The sequence below is a fragment of the Saccopteryx leptura genome, chromosome 7 (assembly GCF_036850995.1).
Source record: "Saccopteryx leptura isolate mSacLep1 chromosome 7, mSacLep1_pri_phased_curated, whole genome shotgun sequence".
NCBI classification, from domain to species: domain Eukaryota; kingdom Metazoa; phylum Chordata; class Mammalia; order Chiroptera; family Emballonuridae; genus Saccopteryx; species Saccopteryx leptura.
This window is the reverse complement of record NC_089509.1, coordinates 64033542-64056030: the sequence shown is the minus strand read 5'-3', so window position 1 is coordinate 64056030 and position 22489 is coordinate 64033542. Positions and strand designations below refer to the sequence as shown.

Genomic DNA, 22489 nt, shown 5'->3' with positions numbered 1-22489 from the left:
TTTCATTCCTACAACAGTGATGTAACCCAAATTTGGATGTGAGTTGAAACACACCTTAGCCTAACACAAAAGAAACACTTGTGCTTTTAACAGCCCAAAATGGCGTAGGTAAGTGTACTGGGAAATACCATCTCCCTCACTCATATGCCACATTACTGCATATTCTTCTGCCACACGCAACAAAACTAGTTCATCCACGTAGTCTGTAAGTACGATGTTAACAGTATAAGCAGAAACACACGCATTTTTTAAAAGTTGTTATGAGAGTGAGCATCATGAACTCAAAACATCATATGCCAAGACTATCGTAACTCAAGGAACCCTTGTATTATATATAAATTGGTATAGCCACTATGGAAACCAATATGGAATTTCCTCACAACATTGAAAATTGAACTTCCATATAACCCAGCAACCCCACTGCTGTATATGCCGCTCACAACAATTAGGGGATATTTTACAGCTTCATATTTATTTTGAAATATTCCCTAATTTTTGTCAGCAGTTATATATATCCAAAGGAAATGACATCACTTTCTGGAAGAGCTATCTGTATCCCAATGTTTATTGCAGCATTATTCACAATAACTTAGATGTAAAAACAACTTAAGTAACCATTGATGGATGAGTGCATTAAGAAATGATGGTATATATACACAATAGGATATCATTCAGCCATAGAAAGAAGAAAGTTCTGCCATTTGTTACAACAGGGATGGATCAGGAGGGTACTGTGCTAAGGAAAATAAGTCAGGCAAGGACAAACACTGTATGGTCTCACTTGTGTATTGGATCAATGAGAAACAGAACTCATGGAAACAGACAGTAGAATGGAGGTTGCCAGGGCTGGGGAGTGGGGCAAATTGAGAGATTCTGGTCAAAGGGTATTAACTTTGAATCATAAGATGAATAAATTGAGAGGTGACGTCAGAGAAATGTGCCATGAAGAGGGCTCCCAATACCTCTCCCCAAAATTTCAACAAGTTTGACAACTAGAGATAGAGAAACGATCCCAGGAGCATCTGTAAGACACACACACTGAACAAAGGTATAATTGGGTGAAAAGGTGGCTAAATATATATATAATGGACCCTGAATGAAATAAAACGGAGAATGGAACATTCCACCTTCCTCACTGACCTGAGCAAGGGCTGCTTTCACTTGGAACTGAGAGAAAGTGGGGGTTGGGGGCGTGGAAAGAGCTGGGCTGGGGCAGAGACGTTCAAGCCGAAGGAAGAGTATGCCCTCAGCGGCTCAGCCCACGTGAGCTAACGCCGCGTCAGACCCCGGCAGAGGTGGGCAAGCAGTTGCCTTCATTACTCCCAATATCCTGGTTGGTGAGTGTGGACAGTGTGCGAATGGTTCCTCCTAGCACCCCAGGCATGGGAGCCCACATTCCCGGACAGAGGGGCAGAGTTGGAGACTGTCAGCAGTTGCCTTCTGCATTGGCTGCAACCAGAGTCTCAGTGTAATCCCTGCTCCCCAAACAGCGCACAAGGAGTGCGTGAAAGCTGACTTCCCTATGCCCAGACCTCTTGGGCAAGCAGGGCACCTCTGCCAGCCATACAGGCTAACTAAACACACTCCTGGGGAAGAAAAAATATGGAAGTGCTAGGGGGAGGGGCATGCAGGCAACTTGCAGACAGTCTCTGGAACAGATCCGCAGATCCAATTGCTGAAATTAGCTTAACACACAGTCCGCTCACTACCCAGCTGGCTTACGTGGGCAGTGGCTCTGGCTGACAAGGTCTTCTTTTTCAGGTCAGTGATCTAAGAGAACTCAATGGAGAGATGTGATATTTTTTAAGGCCTCTTGCTCTGCTCGCAGTAGCTGGGGCAACTTTCTGCCAGCCAATACAGGTTAAAAAACACATTCCTATGGAACAGACCTCAAAGAATACTGCAGAAGTTGGGCAGGCTAGGCTGTAGGCTTTTTAACAAGGGAGAAGCCTGCAGAGAGCAATCCCACAGAAGGCTAAGGCAAATTCAACTAGACATACCCAGGGAACCTTAGAAAGGAGCCTGAACAGAAGTTAACACGCCCCCCCCCTACCTGCTTAAGCTGGTGGCTCTGATTGGCAGAGCTTTCATACTCAGGGATGTGCACTAAAAGGAGGGACTTGGCAGCTTTTAAGACCTCCTGTTCTGCAGGCAGCGACTAGGGCATCTTCCTGCCAGCCAATACAGGTCACAAAGTGCAAAAAGCCTGGGGAGAGTGGTCCTACAGGGTGCTGAGGCATATTAGATATGTTTGGAGGCTAGTAGAAAGTTACCTTGAGAGCAATTGGCTCCCAGCCTTGCCTGATTATGCTGGCAGCTCTGACTGGCAGAGCCTTACCCAGAGCCCTGTGCTGAGTGGGGATAGAGTAGGGATTTGCCAGCTCTTAGGGCCTCTTACTCTCCAGGCAGTGGCAGGGGCAACTTCATAGCTGGATCACCAGGCTGCCGGTTCAGAAAGGAAAGACTTGGAGAGAGGCTCTGGGAAAACGAACTCTCTCATTGTTGGAGCCTGCAAACATTAACAAGCCCCGACTACCAATAAGACTGAGGCCTAGTATATGTCATTGCCATAGCGACACATCAACTGCAAATCTCTACCTAAGCGTGACACAGGGGCAGAGCCTGGGGTACAGTGACACTGACCAGGAAGAGGGAGAAGAAAGAAAAAGGAAGAAGATAACCTCTCAAAATCAAGAATAATCCACAGTCTTTATAACTTTTTCCACTTTTTTTTTGTTTCTTTCATTTTCTTATCTTTATTTTTTTTCTTCCACATTGGTCCTTTTATCCTCTTCTCATCTTATTCTTTTCTCTTCATCTTGAACTACATTACCCATAGGTGTTACATTTCCCATTTTCTTTCTTTCTTTTTTCTTTCTCTATGAAGGTTACACTCCAAAACCCTTAACTCTCTCCCCCTTTGTTTTTCTTCTTCTTCTTTTTCTTTATTCTCCTTCTCTTTTAGTTTCTTCTTTTCTCTTTCACTTTTCCTCTCATTCGATCCTCACTCACAAATTATTTTATTTTGGTTTCAATTTTTTTTGTGGCATTTTGTGTGCTTTTTACTTCACTTTTTAACTCATTAGCATTCCGCCCAACCCCGGCTCTCCATTCTATGTAGCTTTTGTTCCACTTAATACAATAGTATTATTTATCTTTTTCTTGTTTTTTAATCTCTTTCATTATATCTCTCATTCAACTGTCATTTACAAGCAAATTATTTTATTCTTATTCCAAATTTGTTCTTTTTTGCATTTTGTGGGTCCTTACCTCGTGTTTTGCCCCTTTGTCACTTCTCCGCAACTCAAGCCCTCTCCGTCTAGTTAGCTTTTGTTCCATTTAGCACAATATAATTCTCAGTTTTTCATGATATTTTCTCAAAAAAAGAAATAATAATTTTTAAATTATTTATTTATTTATTTATTTTAACTTTGTATTCTTTATTAATTCTCATTAGTGTTGTTAACAAAACCACCCTCAGATGCCATTAAGGAAAGGAAATCGAATATTATGGATACAAAAGACAGAGATGTAACACAGATAGAAAAGAAAAAAAATCTATAGAAAAAATTTTAATAGATTGTAAACCTTGGAGTTAAATGACAGAATTTAAAATAGAAATCCTAAAAATACTCAGAGATATACAAGAAAACACAGAAAGGCAATTTAGGGAGCTCAAAAAACAACTCAATAAACAGAAAGAATATATTACCAAGAAAATTGAAACTATGAAAACGAATCAAACTGAGATGAAAAACTCAATTCATGAACAGAAAAACAAAGTAACAAGCTTAGCTAATAGAACAGGCCAGATAGAAGAGAGGATTAGTGACATAGAAGACAGGTAACTTGAGGCACAACAGAGAGAAGAGGAGAGAGACTCATGAATTTAAAAAAATGAGAAAGTCCTACAGGAATTGTCTGACTCCATCAAAAAGAGCAACATAAGAATAATAGGTATATAAGAAGAAGAGAGAGAAAATGGAATGGAGAACATATTCAAGCAAATAATACATGTGAACTTCCTAAGTCTATGGAAAGAACTAAAGCCTCAAATTCAAAAAGCAAACAAAAAACTGAGTTATCTTTACCCCAACAAACCTACTCCAAGGCACATCATAATGAAATTGGCACAAACCAACGGCAAAGAAAAAATTCTCAAGGCAGCCAGGGAAAAGAAAAATACAACATATAAAGGAAGGCCTATTAGATTATCATCAGATTTCTCAGCAGAAACTCTAAAGCTAGAAGAGAGTGGACCCCAATATTTAAAGTTCTGAAAGAGAGGAACTTCCAGCCAAGAATACTATACCCATCAAAGCTTTCCTTCAAATACAAAGGAGAAATAAAAACATTCACAGACACAGAAAAGATGAGGGAATTTATCATCAGAAAACCCCCACTTCAGGAAATACAAAAAGGGGTTATCTGACCAGATACAAAGAACAAATCAAAACAAAACCACAAGTAAAAGCTCCACCAAGAACACAATAAAATTAAATTTAAACTGTGACAATAAAAACAAAAAAGGGGAGAGGAGAAAGATTAACAGTAGCAAAGGAGGATGGAGTGCAGAAGCACTCATAAGATAGTGTACTATAATGAACATGGTAGGTACCCTTTCCATTACTTAATGGTAACAACCCCTGAAAAACCACCACAGAAGCACATGACTTGAAAAAAGAAGTAACAGAAGAAAGAAGTATGGATTACAACCAAACGAAAACAAATGATAGAAAAACAAAAGAGAAGAATCAAACAAGATACAAAACTAACAGAAAGCAATATATAAATGGCAATAGGAAACCATCAAGTGTCAATAATTACACTAAATGTAAATGGATTGAACTCACCAATAAAAAGACACAGAGTAGCAGAATGGATTGAAAAAGAAAATCCAACTGTATGCTGCCTACAAGAAACACTCTAAGCAACAAGGATAAAACCAAATTAAAAGTGAAAGGCTGGAAAACAATACTCTAAGCAAATAACATCCAAAAAGAGCAGGTGTAGCAATACTCTAACATTGCTGACTACAGGACAGCAAAAGTAATCAGAGACAAAAATGGTCATTGTTAGCCCTGGCCGGTTGGCTCAGTGGTAGAGTGTCGGCCTGGTGTGCGGAAGTCCCGGGTTCGATTCCCGGCCAGGGCACACAGGAGAGGCAGCCATCTGTTTCTCCACCCCTACCCCTCTCCTTCCTCTCTGTCTCTCTCTTCCCCTCTTGCAGCTGAGGCTCCATTGGAGCAAGAGATGGCTCGGGCACTGGGGATGGCTCCTTGGCCTCTGCCCCAGGTGCTAGAGTGGCTCTGGTCGCAACAGAGCAGAGCGACGCCCCAGATGGGCAGAGCATCGCCCCCTGGTGGGCATGCCGGGTGGATCCCGGTCAGGTGCATGCGGGAGTCTGTCTGACTGCCTCCCTGTTTCCAGCTTCAGAAAAATACAAAAAAAAAAGGTCATTGTCATTTCATAATGATTAAGGGGACACTGAATCAAGAAGACATAACAATTCTTAATATATATGCACCAAACCAAGGAGCACCAAAATATATAAGACAGCTACTGATTGACCTAAAAACATAAACTGACAAAAATACAATCATACTTGGAGACCTCAATACACCACTGATGGCTCTAGATTGTTCATCCAAACAGAAAATCAATAAAGAAATATTGGCCTTAAATGAAACACTAGAACAATTGGATATGATCGACATCTACAGGACATTTCATTCCAAAGTGCCAGAGTATACATTTTTCTCTAGTGTACATGGAACATTCTCAAAAATTGACCATATGTTGGGCCACAAAAATAACATCAGCAATTTCAGAAAAATTGAAATTATACCAAGCATGTTTTCTGATCATAAAGCCTTGAAACTAGAATTCAACTGCAAAAAAAGAGGTAAAAAACCCCACAAAAATGTGGAAACTAAACAATATACTTCTAAAAAATGAGTGGATTGAAGAAGAAATAGTGCAGAGATCAAAAGATACATACAGACAAATAAAAATGACATATCAGAATCTCTGGGATTCTGTAATAAGAGGGAAGTTCATATTACTACAGGCATATATGAACAAACAAGAGAGAGCTCAAGTAAACCACTTAACTTTACATCATAAGGAACTAGAAAAAGAAGAACAAAGACAACCCAAAACCAGCAGAAGAAAGGAAATAATAAAAAGAAGAGCAGAAATAAATGAAATAGAGAACAGAAAAACTATAGAAAAAATTAATAACACAAGGAGCTGATTCTTTGAAAGGATCAACAAAATTGACAGACTCTTGACAAGAGTCACCAAGGAAAAAAGAGAAAGAACTCATATAAACAAAATTCAAAATGAAAGAAAAGAAATCACCACAGATATTGTTGATATACAAAGAATTATTGTAGAATACTATGAAAAACAATATGCCACCAAATTCAACAATCTGGAAGAAATGAATAAATTCCTAGAACAATACAATCTTCCTAGACTGAGTCATGAAGAAGCAGAAAGCCTAAACAGACAGACCCATAAGCAGGGAGGAAATAGAAAAAACTATTAAAAACCTCCCCCAAAATAAAAGTCCAGGGCCAGACGGCTATTCTTGAATTCTATCAAACATTCAAAGAAGACTTGGTTTCTATTCTACTCAGTCTTCCAAAAAATTGAATAAGAAGCAATACTTCCAAACACGTTTTATGAGGCCAACATAACCCTTATACCGAAACCTGGCAAGGACAGCACAAAAAAAAGAAAACTACAGACCAATATCTCTAATGAATACAGATGCTAAAATACTAAACAAAATACTAGCAAATCAAATACAACAACATATTAAAAAAATAATACATCATGATCAAGTAGGATTCATTCCAGAATCTCAAGGATGGTTCAACGCACATAAAACAGTTAACGTAATACACCGTGTCAACAAAACAAAGAACAAAAACCCCATGATCTTACAATAGATGTAGAAAAGGCATTTGATAAAATACAACAAAATTTTATGTTTAAAACACTCAACAAAATGGGTATAGAAGGAAAATATCTCAACATGATAAAGGTCATTTATGATAAACCATCAGCTAACATCATATTGAATGGCATAAAACTGAGAACTTTTCCCCTTAAATCAGGAACAAAACAGGGTTTTCCACTCTCTCCACTCTTATTCAATGTGATGCTAGAAGTTCTAGCCAGAGCAATCAGACAAGATAAAGAAATAAAAGGCATTGATATTGGAAAAGAAGAAGTAAAGGTTTCACTTTTTGCAGATGATATGATCCTATACATCAAAAACCCCAAAGTCTCCACAAAAAGACTATTAGAAACAATAAACCAATACAGTAAGGTCGCAGGATACAAAATTAATATACAGAAGTCCATTGCCTTCCTATATGCCAGCAACAAAACATCAGAAAACGAACTAAAAAAAAAATAATCCCCTTCATGGTTGCAACAACAACAAAAAATACCTAGGAATAAATATAACAAAGAATGTAAAGGACCTGTATAATGAAAATTACAAAGCATTGTTAAGGGAAATCGAAAAAGATACAATGAGATGGAAAAATATTTCTTGTTCTTGGATAGGAAGAATAAATATAATCAAAATGACCATATTACCCCAAAAATATACAAAATCAATGCAATTTCCATCAAAATTCTGACATTTTTTAAAGAAATGGAACAAAAAATCATCAGATTTATATGGAACTATAAAAAACCCCGAATAGCCAAAGCAATCCTAAGGAAAAAGAACAAAGCTGGGGGCATTACAATACCTGACTTCAAATTAGATTATAAATCCACGACAATCAAAACAGCATGGTAATGGCAGAAAAATAGACACTCAGACCAATGGAACAGAATAGAAAACCCAGAAATAAAACACATATATATGGTCAAATAATTTTTGATAAAGGGGCCAACAACACACAATGGAGAAAAGAAAGCCTCTTCAACAAATGGTGCTGGGAAAACTGGAAAGCTACAAGCAAAAGAATGAAACTCGACTACAGTTTGTCCCCTTGTACTAAAATTAATTCAAAATGGATCAAAGACCTAAATATAAGACCTGAAACAATAAAGTACATAGAAGAAAACATAGTTACTAAACTCATGGACCTTGGTTATAAAGAGCATTTTATGAATTTGACTCCAAAGGCAAGGGAAGTGAAGGCAAAGATAAATGAATGGGACCACATCAGACTAAGAAGTTTTTGCTCAGCAAGAGAAACTGACAATAAAACAGGCAGCCAACTAAATGGGAGATGATATTTTCAAACAACTACTCAGATAAGGGCCTAATATCCAAAATATACAAAGAACTCATAAAACTCAATAACAAACAAACAAATAATCCAATAATAAAATAAGAATTGGACATGAACAGACACTTACTTCTCCCAGGAAGAAATACAAATGACCAACAGATATATGAAAAGATGCTCATCTTCATTAGTTATTAGAGAAATGCAAATCAAAACTACAATGAGATACCACCTCATACCTGTTAGATTAGCAATTATCAACAAGACAGGTCATAACAAGTATTGGAGAGGCTGTGGAGAAAAAGGAACCCTCATACACTGTTGGTTGGAATGTAAAGTAATACAGCCATTATGGAAGAAAGTATGGTGGTACCTCAAAAACTAAAAATAGAACTACTATATGACCCAGCAATCCCTCTACTGGTTATATACCCCCAAAACTCAGAAACATTGATGCGTAAAGACACATGCAGCCCCATGTTCATTGCAGCATTGTTCACAGTGGTCAAGACATGGAAACAACCAAAAAGCCCTTCAATAGATGACTGGATAAAGAAGATGTGGTACATATATACTATGGAGTACTACTCAGCCATAAAAAATGATGACATCGGATCATTTACAACAACATGGATGGATCTTGATAACATTATACGAAGTGAAATAAGTAAATCAGAAAAAACTAAGAACTGCATGATTCCATACATAGGTGGGACAAAAAGCGAGACTAAGAGACATGGACAAGAGTGTGATGGTTATGGGGGGGGGTGAAAGAGAGGGAGGGAGAAGGGGGAGGTGAGGGACACAAAGAAAACCAGATAGAAGGTGACAGAAGACAATTTGACTTTGACTTTGGATACGCAACGTAATTAAATGTCAGAATAACCTGGAAAAAAAATACTATAGCAGACAATAACAAGCCATGTAATTGACACTATAATCAGCCAAATTTACAGAAAAGGAGATAGACAGATGTTAAATAAACTGCTGAAAATTAAAAAAATAATAATAAGATGAATAAATTCTGGGGATTTAATATTCAGTGCGGTAACTCAACTTATATACCTGAAAGTTGCTAAGAGAGTAAATGTTAATATTCTCACCACAAAAAATGTAATTATGTGAGTTGATGCATAATGGTAACTAACCATATTTTTCAATATAATATACATATATCAAATCATCACGGTATATACCTTAAACATATACAAAGTTATATGTCAGTTTTATCTCAATAAAGCTAGGGAAAAAATAATGTGGCTAGGAGTAGAACACTGAGAAGTGAGTGCTTTTCTTCCAAATTAGCAGTGAAATATACAAGGTTTGCCAACATGGGAAAGGAGTGATAATGACTTTGGCTTGTATAGCTGGCTAGTAAAGAGTTGAGTAAAGTAATACTGGTGGGAATGTAGACTGGTGCAGCCACTGTGGAAAACAGTATGGAGATTCCTCAAAAAATTAAAAATCAAACTGCCTTTTGACCCAGGTATCCCACTTTTAGGAATTTACCCTAAGAATACTATAGAACTGTTCCAAAAGGAGAAATGCACCCCCACGTTTATGGCAGCATTGTTCACAATAGCGAAGATCTGGAAACAGCCCAAGTCTTCGTCAGTGGACGAGTGGATTAAAAAGCTTTGGTACATATATACTATGGAATACTACTCAGCCATAAGAAATGATGACATAGGATCATTTACAATAACGGACCTTGATAACATTATACTGAGTGAAATAAGTAAATCAGAAAAGATTAAGAACTATATGAATCCATACATAGAGGGTACATAAAAATGAGACTCAGAGACATGGACAAGAATGTGATGGTAACGGGGAGTGGGGTGGAGGGGTGGGGAAGGGGCGAGAAAGGAGAGGGAGGGAGTGGGGGGAGGGTAGGGGCACAAAGAAAACCAGATAGAAGGTGACGGAGGATGATTTGACTTTGAGTGAGGGGTATGCAGCATAATCAAAGGTCAAAATAATCTGGAGATGTTTTTTCAGAACATATGTACCCTGATTTATCAATGTCACTGCATTAAAATTAATTAAAAAAAAAGCTTTGGTACATATATACTATGGAATACTACTCAGCCATAAGAAATGATGACATCAGATCATTTACAATAACATGGATAGACCTTGATAACATTATACTGAGTGAAATAAGTAAATCAGAAAAGATTAAGAACTATATGAATCCATACATAGAGGGTACATAAAAATGAGACTCAGAGACATGGACAAGAATGTGATGGTAACAGGGTGTGGGGAGAGTGGGGTAGGAAGGAGAGGGAGGGGGTGGGAGGAGGGGAGGGGCACAAAGAAAACCAGATAGAAGGGGGCAGAAGACAATTTGATTTTGGGTGAGGGGTATGCAACATAATCAAATGTCAAAATAATCTGGAGATGTTTTATTTGAACATATGTACCCTGATTTATCAATGTCACATTAAAATTAATGAAAAAAAAGTTTTTGGAAAATCAGGTTTCAAGATCAATTTTTAAGAATCATTGGTGTATAGATGGTATTTAAAACTATGGTATGGGGGGTAATCTGGAGGAGAATATGTAGATAAGAGAAGGGAAGAGATCCAAGAATGAGGCCTGGAGCAAAAGAAAGGCACTAGAAAGAGGAGGGGAAAGGCATGTGAAGTCAGGAAGCAGGGAATGTTCAACTGTGTGAAAGTTTCTGATTTCTGTTGAATTGCATATCATCCCAGATTTTCTTCTCTTTCTTTCTTATTCTGGAGGTAGACTGAATTACTATTTGTAAAACATTTTTTGTGTGTGTTTTTCTGAAGTGAGAAGCATGGAAGCAGAGAGACAGAGTCCCACGTGTACCCGACTGGGATCCACCCGGCCTGCTCATTAGGGGGTGATGTTCTGCCCATCTGGGACTGCTGCTCCATTGCAACTGGAGCCATTCTAGCTCTGAGGCAGAGGCCATGGAGCCATCCTCAGCACCCAGGCCAACTTTGCTCCAATGGAACCTTGGCTGTGGGAGAGGAAGAGAGAAATAGAGAGGAAGGAGAGGGGAAAGGGTGGAGAAGCAGATGGGTGCTTCTCCTGTGTGCCCTAGCCAGGAATCGAACCCGGGACTTCCACACACCAAGCCGATGCTCTACCATTGAGCCAGCCGGTCAGGGAAATTTTTAAAACTTTTATCACTTGTTAGTACAGCAGGAATTTTTAATTAGAAATAGTAAAGTTACTGTAATGTGCAAAACTCAGGGCAGAATGAGTTTTTCCTCTAAGATAAATATTCTTGTGGATGGGTCCCAAAGGCCCTATCCATGCAGTCACAACAAATTAAAATGTTAAATAATTGTTCAGTTAATATGATCCATATGAAGAAATAGTCTGGGTGATTAAAGAAATAATGTTTCCCCCTTAATAACAGGGAATTGTGTTGGTAATTACTTAGAAAATTGCCTCATCTTTAATGTTTTATTTGAATATGAAATTCTTGCACATTGACCTCTGTGGTAATTTGCTGTCCAAATACCAGATTGTCAGGATGCACTTAAAACTTTTTTGCCTCCTGAGGTTTCTCTTTGCTTTGGGATCACAAAGCAATCCTTAGCCATTTTCATAAGCTCTCTTTAGAGAAAATACTACCCAGGATATTTGATCCTCTTTTAGACGGTCAGTGAACTAGACTCATTTCACAGATCCATTAACTCATTCAAATGCTTTTCTACCTGAATAGACTCAGAAAATAAATTTTCAAAAGGTTTCAGGACAAATTAAATTTATTACCAAAGTTAAAAATTAGCCATATCCCTTAAATGATGATGATCAACACCATCTCCCTGAATAGACATGAATTTGAAAACCCATGAAATGCTTTGTGAGAGGTCAGACTTCAGAAGGCACATCTGATCAAATTCTGTTGAATAAATCACCCTCTGGCCAATTCACTGGCTGTATAATTTTCTGATTGCTTTTGATGGTAGCATAACATCTACCACCTGTACACAGCCCACTATTCTTAAGTCTCTGGAAACATCCATGTAATGTAAAAGTCCAAATAAATATTTCAATGCAGAAATTGCAAATTAACTTAGCTGGATAAAATAACAGGTTATTACAATTTGTTTTTCAAATAAGTACATAGTTTTTAAGTTATAACTTTAAATTATTTCTTTTTATTCTGCTGTTTTAAAAGAAATTTTAATGGTGTTTTCTTCTCTGAGATATATAATAGTATTTAAATGTTTTTCTGGATAGACTGAAATGAAGCAATATTTCTTACGCAGAAAGATTAATGAGGGTTTTATATAATTTTATATATTTTTTGGAAGACTCTGAAACTTAATTAGCACTTACTGCTGTAATTCTTTCAGACTGCTGCGAGAGATATGTATTAGTGAAAATAAGTCTGGACCACAAAGCTGTTTCTTCCTGATGGTGAGGAAGAGCTGTTTTGTAATTTTCTGAAATAAATGTGCTCTTGAGAAAATCAGGTGTTTTTAATTATAAAATATTGCATTTATACCTTGTCACATTGCAGAACTGTGGGGGGGGGCCTATAATTAATGACTATATGGGTCACATAGTCATTAGCTATATGGGATATAGTCATATATATTTATATATATGTGGGATTTATATAGGATTATATGAACTAAAACTATTCTCAAGTTGTATTTTGCATCTCAAGACTCTGTTATAAAACAAAATTATGGCTTGACCATGTGGTGGCACAGTGGGTAGAGCATCAATCTGGGATGCTGAGGACTTGGGTTCGAAACCCTGAGGTCACTGGCTTGAGCGTGGGCTCACCAGCTTGAATATGGCATTGCTGGCTTGAGCGTGGGATCATAGACATGACCCCATGGTCACTGGCTTGAGCCCAAAGGTCGCTGGTTTGAAGCCAAGGTTGCTGGCTTGAGCAAGGGGTCTCTGGGTCAGCTGTAACCCCCCGGTCAAGGCACATATAGAAAAGCAATCAATGAACAACTAAAATGTCGCAACAAGTTGACACTTCTTGTTTCTCTCTCTTCCTCTCTGTTCCTGCCTGTCCCTCCCCCTCTCTCTCTCACTAAAAATAAATAAATAAATAAATTATGGAAATATGTCAAAATAGTCATAAATGCTTTAAAAAGCAGCCACAAAAAATACTTGTACTTAATTATGGCATACATTAAATGGGAGTTTGAGAGAAAAAATCCCAACACTTTTATTCAGTTCCATATCCACCTAAATACATCCATTTCATCTTTCCTAGGCTTTGCTAGAGGTGGTTAATGACCTGTTTGAAGAACAAACTGACCTGGAGAAGATTGTCAAGAAAATAATGCATCGGGCTCAAACTCTGCTGAAGTGTGAGCGCTGTTCTGTTTTACTCCTAGAGGACATTGAGTCACCAGTAAGTCATCCTTTTTCTGTCCTGTAGACTTAGAAACGGTGTTATTGGAATAAAGTTTAGTTTAGTTGTAATTAAGTGTGTGAAATTGTGATTTGAATTGCTCTTTTCATGACTCTTCTAATCATGGGTGACTTTTTATACAATTAAAGTTAAGAAACATTTTTTAACACATATTTTCAGTCTTGTTTTGCTGTCACCTTAGAAACACAGACTCTTATGCTGATAGGGACCTTAGCGGTCTATCTCAGTCCCATGTATTTACAGATGAGGGAACTAAGGGATTAAATGGTGGCCCAATGTCACAGACCTGAGTAGAAGATAAACTCAGTTGCCAGTCCCCCAGCCTACCCCCCAGCAAGGCCCTCAGTGTTTATGGACATGGATTGCAGTCCTCTTACTGGGCAGAGGGATCAGACCAAGGCTGGGGAAATAGTACCCGTGGTTCTTGGAGCTGCACAAATTGTACTTGAGTTGAGTGGAATGACCAGCCTCCACTGGGCGGGGCTGTGCAGCAGAGATTTGTCCTGCTGTTTCTGACGTGCAGTTTCCAGGTTCTTTCAGTGCTTCCTTGGACCTGTGGACACTTGCACAGAGCATCCAGTCAGATGGAGGAGGCTCATTTCTTCTTCACTGCAGGGGTTCCTGTTAGTCCAATGGCAAGCATCAAGCTAGTTCAAGGACTCAGACCTGCGTACCTCAGCTTTCAGCTTCTGTCAAGCCCTTTTTCTCTTTGGGGGAAGTCTGCTGGCTAAATACACAACAATATTGAAAATAATGATCATCATCAATCTACCTTCCTGAAAGTTAAATGTCTAGCCCCTCAGCAGCAACTTAATACATATGTTTGCTGTAAACTCTCTTCAAAGGCCAAGAACTGTCTAGCAATTAAGTGCTGTTTTAATACCTCAGAGAAAGATAGTTTATTGTAACTTGGAAAAGGTTATTGTCTTTTCCTTCCAGTTTGTGTTTCTCAATGAATAAGAACCTTAGGGCAAATTTTGGAGATTTAATAAGTATTGTAAAACTTATAACAGTACATTTTAAAAAATCTATGTATGTTTGAAATGTCTAGGAGTGTTTCCCTATATTTTAGCAGAGCTTGGATTTCTGTTTATTTCAGCGGTGTGGTTTAAAGCAACAATAGCTTTGCAAGTATCCTGTGATTGTGTAAAACCCAATGGAACCTTGGCAGAACACACACACAGACACACACACAGACACACACACCCACACACCAGCCCATATTTATGGAGTGCTTCTGGTTGCTTTGTGAAGCACCTGAGTTCATATAATTCTCACTGCATCATTATAAGAAGGTATTGTTATTATGAGGATACGAGGTTCAGAAAGTTGAATGACTTGCTAGAGTCTCCCTCATCACCGGACTCTGACACACCCAAAAGAAATGAGAAGTGGCGTGGTGCTTTGTGGTGCCTGGCAGCCTGTGAACTCTCAGGCAAAGTCTGGAAGGGGCCGTTGTCAGGATTCCATGAGTCACTTTTAGGGCCCTGGGAGGGCAAGTGGCTGGGGGGCCAGGTAAAATCTGAGCAAGGACAGCTCTTTGTTTACTAGCTCAGTTATAAACAGACATGAAAGTAAACCAGCTTACCATGGTCATTCTTGCCAGTCTTAGAACGTGGATTAGTTATTATACTGTGGTCTTCTTACTCTTTGGCAAATTAAATGAAAAAGTGCAGAGGACAGAAGTCAACATGGAAGGTGCAAGCAGAGCTGGAGTCAATAGTCGTGACAGGTATAGCTTGTGCTATAAAGTGTGGAGGAGCTCAGAAACATTAGATTAGACAGTGTAAGCAATAAAGGTGTTGCTATATTACTGACTGTAAAAGTCCTTTTCTTACTCCCATAGTTGAATATTCTGACTGCAATTTTAGGGTCAGAGCAGAAATTCACCCTCCATCATTTCTTCTCTTTGCCCATCCCTCCTCCTCAGCATGAGAGTGAACTCTTCTAATGCAGAGGGTCCGGGGCTGGTGGTAAAAGTGAACTACTGTAGGTACAAAAGGAGGAGACAGATCTGCTCAGTTCCTTTTAGGAGCTGTGGCGATACTTTGCCAAGGCTGCCTCCGGGGGAGGTGGCAGGAGAGGGGAGGGCGGTACAGATAGCTGGCATCACTGTGCACAAAATACATCAATGTTGTGATTTCCGTTAACAAACTTCCCACCAAGGTTTTCTCAAGATTTCAGATGGAAGGGGCTGCTGTTCTCTGTACTACCGTAGTTGTTAGGGAGAAGTTATAGCAAGAAGACCAGCCACAATCATATCATGTACAGAAGGTGAAGTCAGACTCAGCAGGGCACCAGATGTCAAATCTGGCACTGGCACAGTAGTTACAATAAATCCTGCTGAGACAGAGTTTTCTGGCTTGACTTCCCTTCCCATCTCAGCATGCTGCGTGGATGGACTGTATTAGAAAACTTGGTCATCTGGATCTAATGAAGGGTTTGAGTGATTATTAGATCAGAGAGGGGACCCAGGCAACACTTGTAAACACTCTTCAGTTTTGTTTTTTGGCAAAGATAGATTTCTATCCCAAGATGAGAAAACAAAGGTGAAATTTGACCACATAAATAGGCATGTATAAGTAGCCATAAAAATTGTTAAAAGGGCAACAAAGATGAAAAATAAGCAGGTCTTTGCCTGAGAAGCTGTTAAAATGTATTGTAAAAAACAAACAAACAAATAGCTGAACAGAATAGAGTCCAAAAACCCTAATACATGTGAGAATTTGAGTAAAGTCTTACATTTCGAGTTTAGAAAATTGTTGCTAAAAAAAAAAAAGTGTGTTGGAGAACTAGAGAGTTTCAGACTTGAAAATGGTAAACTTTAACTGCAAGTATTTCAACAATAAAAATGTTGTTATAATTATAAAGGAATACATATACATTTCAGCCTTATCAAGCAAATGCAGAATTCATTTATACTTTTCCTTTATTACTTATCTTTTTCTCCTTATTATTATCAGCAGACCTGTAACAGGCAGGATGCTTCTTAGACAGTCCTGATCATTTCTGATGGTCCTGGTATTTATGGGAAACAGGAGAGAGCTTTTCCTTATGCACTGTGCTTCTCCCAGTTTTAGATGTGTTGTAACTCTGTAATGCACAAAAGAAGAATCATAACGCTATGCTCTCAATCTTCACCTTACCCACACCCCACATAATGTGGGGAGAGCTGCTAAATGCATTGAAAATTGTGTGAATGAAGTAAAAGTTTGAGTGAGGTTGCCTGCATTCAGCCAGCTTGGGCAAAGTACAGTGCTCAGCAAGGCTTGCACACTTGCGTGGAGTGCAAAGGGCAGTCAGCTGGGCAGGCTCAGAGATGTTTTCTGAGTCCTCCTTGCTATCATAGAGTGGCAGGAGGGCCGGGGAGGAACAAGAAAACTTGCAAGACAATCCATCTTGGAACAAGGCTGTCAATGTGTCAAAATAACTGGCAATGTGAATGGCACCCTGCAGCAGCTAATCTTGGTCAGCTGAAGAGAATTAAAGGATTTCATTACCCCCAAATATCTGTCATTTGTGGTTTTACAGTGCAAGGGACACTCCTGGTAGGCAGGAGCTCACATTGTTGCCCAGAAGAGAGAGCTGGCGAAATATGCCCAAAGACAATAGGCTGAAAATCAAGCACAGTCATCCTAAAACACTCTCCTGATATCCCCTGCCCACGTTATTCATTTAAAGACGAGCAAGCAACAAAAAGCCACCAGCAAGGGCTTATGCAAAGAAAAGGTAAGAAAAGAGGAGGACAAGAATGTAAAGACAAAACCAGATAAAGAACACACACCGGAAAAATTGTCAACAGTTTTCCATACAATGAAATGAAAGATAATATGATCTCTCTGAAAAAATAAAAGTGTCCAAAGAAGAGATACAAGGACTCAAGGGATAAATGATGAGCAGTAAAGAGACAAAAAGAAAAAGAGTGGGAGGAGCTTGGAAAGAAGTAGAAGAAAACTGACCCTACAGAAAGTAGTATATTAAAAATATTTTTAAAAAGGAAAGAAAAAGGTACCTCTAAAGTACTTTCAGGAATATAAAGAAAAAAATTTAATATGGAATGGATACTACAATATAAAAAGTTAAAAGAGAATGATAAAAATGGAGTCAGAATAAAGAAAGTTCAAAATAAGGATAATTGGTGTCTGAAGGAACATGACAAATGAAACAGGAAAAACACTCAAAATGATAGCACAAAGACATTTTACTGAAATAAAGGCAAATTTGAATTTACAGATTGAAAGCACACATCATTTCTGAAACAGCTGATACTGACTGCTTCGCATTGAAATACATTCAGTATTAAAGGACTTCAACAATAATCGAAGTATTCTATAGGCATCCAGACAAGAGAATCAAGTCACCTATCGGAAGGTGTTTATTCTGGTGATACTTCCTTGTAGCATTCTCCAGCGCTAGGAGAAAATGTAGCAATAGCTACAAAGTCCTCAGGGAAAAGAAAATGTGACCCCCTAAATTTTAAATCCAAATTTACATTCAGTTATATAAGACACAGATAAAGTTCAGGAAATAAAGTTCCAAACTGTCCTTCCTGAAAAATATTAGAGAATAAATTCCAGCCAAATAAGTGATAAATAAGACATAATAAATAAGACCGGCATTGAGTATTGATGTATTTAAATGCAAAACTAAAGCTAAAAATGGTGTGTCATTTCTTTGTAGAAACACATGTAAACCTTCCATGATAAACCATTACAACTATGTCCCCCAACCTGTCCCCAAAGTGCCGTAGGAACAACATATGCCCAACATGCAGTGGGTTGCATTTCAGAAGAGAACATTGTGCTTGGAGAATCCAGCCCTTTTCCACTGAGGGGTATCAAACCTGCTGTTTGGAGAGAGATGTGACCTCATCTCTCAAGTTTGCTCACTGAAGACACGATCCCATGAAAGGAACCTGATAGAGAGAGAGCAGGGTCGTGCGGGCAGCACAGCAAGGACTGTGCACTCGGGGCTTGTGTGGCTTGCCTCTCCCAACAGGTATCTTGGTTACGTAGAATATTTGAATTTTAACGTGTTACATTTATCAATCTTCCTTTTTGATTTGTGCTTTATGGGCTTTTTAAAAATTAAAAACAGCCTTACCTCCATGTTAGAATGACTTTCTCTTATATTTTCTTTAACCTATCTGGTATTGATTGTCTTTTATATTTATCTAGAATTTATTTTTTGTATAGTATAAAGCTGTGCATATAAAACCATTGTCTCAGAACTGTTTTCCCCTCTTTGTAATGTTGCTTTTATAGTATATCAAGTTTCCATATATACCTCAGTCTGTTTCTTCGCTCACCATTTTATCCTACTGGTCTGTTTCTGCACCAGTATCATACTGTCTAAATTTTTATAATTTTATAATACTCTTGGTGTCTGATAGCACTGTCTAAATTTCTATAATTTTATAATACTCTTGGTGTCTGATAGGGCAAGTCCTCAATGTTGTTCTTTAAAATCGGCTTTTCTATCTTTGGCTTGTTGCTCTTCCATATTGATTTTAAGAGCAGCTTATCAATTTCCACGGAAAACTCTGTAGAGATTTTGACTGAAAGTGCTTTAATTTATAGATCAATTTGGGGGATTTGTGCAAGTAATAGAATATACAAGAGAAAATGGTTTGCACAGTAAGATTTGTACCTTATATCCCAAGAAGACTGCAGGAGGCGGTGCTAGGAAGTGGGAGTGGCCAGATGACGTTATTAAGAACCTGGGCTCTGCCCACTTTCCTGTATTGTCTCAGTGGTCAGCCTTGACCAGCTGGCTTTACCCTCATGATCCAGGAGACTAGTGCAGCTCCAGGAACATGTCATTGGATAACATTGTATCATGAGAAGAAAAAAGGGAAACTTCTTTTCACATATCTTTCGTTTTCTCAGTGTTTTCCAAAAGGGGCTTTTCACTTTGACTTTCTATGACCCATTAGTCAGGAACAAAATGATGCTGTTCAAATCATTTACATTCTTAACATTTTTGTTTTTCATCTCTCCTTCTTTGATGGAGGTGTCTTCCATCATCAGCCTGAGATTTTTTATTTTTTGGTATTTTTCTGAAGTTAGAAGCGGGGTGTGTGGGGTTGGGGGATGGACACACAGACAGGCTCCCACATGTGCCTGACTGGGATCCACCCTGCATGCCCACCAGGGAGCAATGCTCTGCCCATCTGGGGCGTTGCTCCATTACGGCCGGAGCCATTCTAGCGCCTGAGGCAGAGGCCACGGAGCCGTCCTCAGCACCCAGTCCAATTTTGCTCCAATGGAGACTTGGCTGTGGGAGGGGAAGAGAGAGATAGAGAGAAAGGAGAGGGGGAAGGGTGGAGAAGCAGATGGGTGCTTCTCCTGTGTGCCCTGACTGGGAATTGAACCCAGGACTTCCACATGTCAGGCCAATGCTCTACCTCTGAGCCAACCCGCCAGGGCCAATCAGCCTGAGATTTATCGATATCATCCTGTCCATTTCTATAGGTTGTTGATTTAATTATCTATATTAACATTGGGTATCTGTTTTTTAACTTGGGATTGTGGCTTATTTTTGTGGGACAGTGTTTTTGTTCATTTGTTTTTTCCATTGTTTTCTTTCAGTCTTTCTTGCACTCTTCCCTCATGGTCTAATAGTTTGCACAGTTAATTGGCCCCTAGTTAACCAGGCCCAATATGGGTGGTTTGGGTCTCCTGCTATATAATAATATTTCACTAAACCAGAGGCAGCTTGGTTGGTTCACTTCCTGGAGGTAAAGGTGAACCATCTGTCTCAAAGGAACACTTTTAGACCCTAGCCCCAGTAGGAGCTGAAATTCCAGCCATTGTTGCCTGCCTTTTTCTTGACTTGAAGCACAGCAGCCCTCTGTCTCCAAACTAGAGCTTTAGAGAGCTGTTTTTCCCCTCCTCTCTCATTTCCTCCTTTCCCCTTCTCTTTTCTCTTCCTTTTAATCTCTTGATGTCTCTATGGTTCTCTTCTGTATTTTATTAATCTTTGCTTTTTTTTTTTTTTGCGAGACAACAGATGTGCCCAAACATGAATTTACAGCACATCTTTACTGGCATTACATACATTACTTTTTACAATCAGGAAAAAATATATAATATCAGGGAAAAAATATACTCAAACTTTTCTTTCTTCAAAAATAATTTGTTTTTTTTTCTATTTTATTAGATTCATTTCAGTAAACAAAAACTTCTAATTATTTTTTTTATTTGAACATTTTAAAAAACTGGTTATTGCAGATGTATAATATTTTTTTGACCTCTCTATATTTGAGGGGAAAAAGGAGAAAATAATTTAAATCTAGTTATAAAAGCTTGGTTCATCACACTCTAAAACCAGTGTTTAGGGATTGTATTCATAGTCTTTAAACTGGTCAGTCAGGTGTAAACTGATCAGTTTACTCAGTGGATGCCAAAGATAGAAATGAAAAATGCCTTTCTAACCCTCTTTCCTGCCAAAATTAATATTTTATCCTCTTTTGTGTCTCTTAAGTGTTTCAGTCAATCAATTTGAAGTGACTTTGTCAATGGTCACTATATTTCCACTAGACTGAAAAAAAATAAAAAGATTGTTCCATAGCTGGCTGCTGTCAACATTAGGAAATATTTAGTCCTTTGCACTGAATATTCCCTGCTAATATTATTCTATTCCATGAACCTGTCTAAGCAATTTCTATCTCTTCTCTTAGTTTCTTTCTAGCTGATGTATTTACTATTATCCCTATTTCTTTCTGTGGTTAGTCAAGGGAAGAAATGTAGCCATTTTAATCTTATGTCCTAGGGCCCTGTCTCAGCACCAGTGCCAAGTGTTCTTCTCCACAGATCATCCTGATGGCTGGCAGCTATTTCATTGTCAGAACTCTATGAAATACTTTCTAGCGGAGCTTATAAGTGGGAGGACAGTTCCTGGGGTTCATAAAATACAAACTACACCTGTTTTCTAATACATTCCTAAACTTCTTGTTTCTTAGGAAATATACACACACAATTATGCCATTGAACTAGATGATCTCCCTGAGTCCAACACTCCAGAGGAAGAAATGGGGTCATCATCACTTGATTGTTCTGGAATAGCCTATAATTTAATCCCCTCCATCATTGTTGGATGGTAGATTGCTCCAGGCTTTCTTTTCTATTTCCCTTTCTTTCCATTTCTTCATTTCTTTTCTCTAACTTTCCTTCCCCTCTAAGAAATCTAACTTAAGCTCTGTTTCATTTTTGTTCCAAGTGCTTTTCCTAGAGTGCAAAATGGAAGATGTCCAAAAATATCTCTGATGATTATTTAATGAGTGTATACATAGGCATATACTCATCATTAGTAATAAATATATCATATATTTGTATATATTAATAAACTTAATAATTATATGTCAGTATATTAACTCAACTGAGGTCATTAATCATGTGTTAAATATATGATATATATTCAACATATATATATGATTAATGAGGTAAGTTAATATAGTATTGACATATAATCATATAATTTTTTTAAATGACAATTTCCCCTTTCTTTTTTTATATAACTTTTTTATTTATTCATTTTTTAGAGAGAAAGGGGAGAGAGAGAGAGAATGAGAAGGGGGGAGGAGCAGAAAGCATCAACTCCCATATGTGCCTTGACCAGGGAAGCCCAAGGTTTTAACACCAGCGACCTTAGCATTCAAGGTCGACGCTTTCTCCACTGTGCCACCAAAGGTCAGGCTAATCATATAATTGATGATATATATTAAACATAAAGACATAATTAATGTTGTGAGTTGAATATGAGGACATTAAATGATATATATATTAAATATATGTATATGTATACATTTCACATACACATATGATACATTACA

General features: G+C 38.2%; 1 protein-coding gene across 3 annotated transcripts in view; it reads left to right on the top strand.

Moving 5' to 3' along the window:
* PDE11A (phosphodiesterase 11A) overlaps nucleotides 1–22489 on the top strand; it is a 477210-nt gene that overhangs the window by 198091 nt on the left and 256630 nt on the right. For all 3 annotated transcript variants that reach the window (XM_066345959.1, XM_066345958.1, XM_066345957.1), the window contains one exon: nucleotides 13495–13635. In XM_066345959.1, the coding sequence (XP_066202056.1) occupies nucleotides 13495–13635 (141 nt within the window). The remainder of the gene's footprint in view (nucleotides 1–13494; nucleotides 13636–22489) is intronic.